Below are 1,895 nucleotides of genomic sequence, written 5' to 3'. Positions count from 1 at the left end.
TGTCCAGTCAGGTTACGGTTGTTATACTTTTTACGAATCCGCTGGATTGGCTGCAATTGATATTAGCTTGCTCAATAAATTTGTTGCAGGTGCTAGATTCTAGCCGTTTTGTTGATATGCGACGGTATTTTTGATCCGTAACCAGGAGCTCTGGACAATAAACAAGCGTCTCTAGCAGTCCAAAAAGAATTTTTACTCGATGCACCAGAAATCAGCCCATTTACCTAACCTAACGTAATGTGCGTTAATCTAATACGCGTTAACCAATCAAACCGGTTGGTACATGCTACCCACCTTGCTCTTCTAAGTATTAATAACCGCGCCTAAACTGCATTATCTGTCATCAATGAAACGAGATGACATTTTTTGTTTTATAAAAAATATTCTGTAATACTGGTAAGGGCGCTCGAATACGAGATCCAATTTGTGCACTCGAATGCACTCATAAACCAATCATTTCCAGATTTATTTCAATTTTAATTAATATTTTCCGCGTTACCTACCTGAAACACCTTCTTCTTGCACTTCAAAATTGCGATTTTTATGACAACAACAATAACTGGTTCGTATTGTAACTTTTTTGCTTCTGAAAGTGGAAAAATCTATACTCTTGTATAGTGTATTAAGTCGGATCCACACACACACACACACATATATATGCGTATACATGTGCACACATTTGCACTAGAAGCCGTGCTGTCGTCTCTAATTCGCGGTATAAAAGCAAATGCAGCATTGTTTGAAGGCTTTAGTAGATACATCAAACAAACGCCGAGAGCAATAACAACATCAAACACATCAGAAAGCCAACGAGCGAACACACAGCAACACACAGCAACGCACAATGCAGGGATATACGAGATTGGTGATTATTACAGCACGAACTTTAATTTAATGGGTTTCAGTTAGGCAGCACCGTTGCAAAATTTCGATTTACAGTTAACTTTGGCGCTGCCGCTGTTGATGCTAGCGGGTGCAGTCACGTGTGCTGGACCTAAATCCAGTMAGACGGCGAACGTCGCCAAAGGCAGCGACGAGAATGACGGTTCCTATGTGGCGGATTTAAGTGGAAGTTATGTGGCTGACAGTTCGGGACAGTATGTGGAAGACAATGCAGGTGCTTATCATCCAAACAGCGCGGAGGGGAAGTGGGTGCCCGATAGCCTGGGTGTTTATCATGACGACCTCATGTGGCGCTACGTACCGGATGCTAGCGGTGCCTGGGCGCCCGACAATAGTGGCAGTTATGATCCGGCGCTGGGTGAGTGATAGCAAACGGCCAAAGTTTCCGTTTAAAGTGGCTATGTAGTAGTGTCAGTAATATTRGCATCGCGTGTMTACATGTATATGTGTGTGTGGTTGCTTGATAGCAACTGTAAATTTGTATTTGTCGAGTCCTGAAGTGTAAATTGCTGAAACTTTGTGGTGAGCTTCTACTTTATTTATTTTAGAGATGAAAGGGGTCTATCATGCGGACGGGTCCGGCGTTTACAAGGTAGATAATAGCGGGGCGTATTCGAAGGAATATGAGAAAATCGCTGGCCATTAAAAATAAGTCGAATTGGTCTGCCTTTCTTGGGGAAGTCTTCAAACACCAATGATGATCCACAACTGCCTTTAGAAAATATTCAAATGTTGCATGTAAAATCTAACATTAATAAAATTTTGTATATACATATAAGTATGTGTGCATATCCACCTACACGAATTCAAACAAACGACAAATTATTTATTTCTAAACAAAACCAAGGTGTTGTTGTTGTTCTTGTTGTAACGATTATCCAGGCCATGTTTGGRGTGAAGTTACTTCACGCCTGAAAACAACAATTCCCACAACAGTTACAGCAGCCGGTTCTACGATACCGAAATTGTTTCGGGTATTATCCCACCAAGGR

At 41.4% G+C, this 1,895-nt stretch overlaps 1 protein-coding gene across 1 annotated transcript; it reads left to right on the top strand.

Moving 5' to 3' along the window:
* Positions 1–760: 760 nt before the first annotated feature.
* Positions 761–1,681, top strand: LOC108970740. Its single transcript, XM_018936278.1, has 3 exons — positions 761–865; positions 940–1,261; positions 1,452–1,681. The coding sequence occupies exons 1-3, from the start codon at positions 845–847 to the stop codon at positions 1,547–1,549; spliced, it is 441 nt and encodes a 146-aa protein (XP_018791823.1). The 5' UTR covers positions 761–844; the 3' UTR covers positions 1,550–1,681.
* The last annotated feature ends 214 nt before the right edge of the window (positions 1,682–1,895 follow it).

The sequence above is a fragment of the Bactrocera latifrons genome, unplaced genomic scaffold (genome assembly GCF_001853355.1).
Source record: "Bactrocera latifrons isolate USDA-ARS-PBARC rearing strain unplaced genomic scaffold, ASM185335v1 scaffold_31, whole genome shotgun sequence".
NCBI classification, from domain to species: domain Eukaryota; kingdom Metazoa; phylum Arthropoda; class Insecta; order Diptera; family Tephritidae; genus Bactrocera; species Bactrocera latifrons.
Note: the sequence above shows the minus strand (reverse complement) of the source record. Positions and strands in the feature narration are given on the sequence as shown.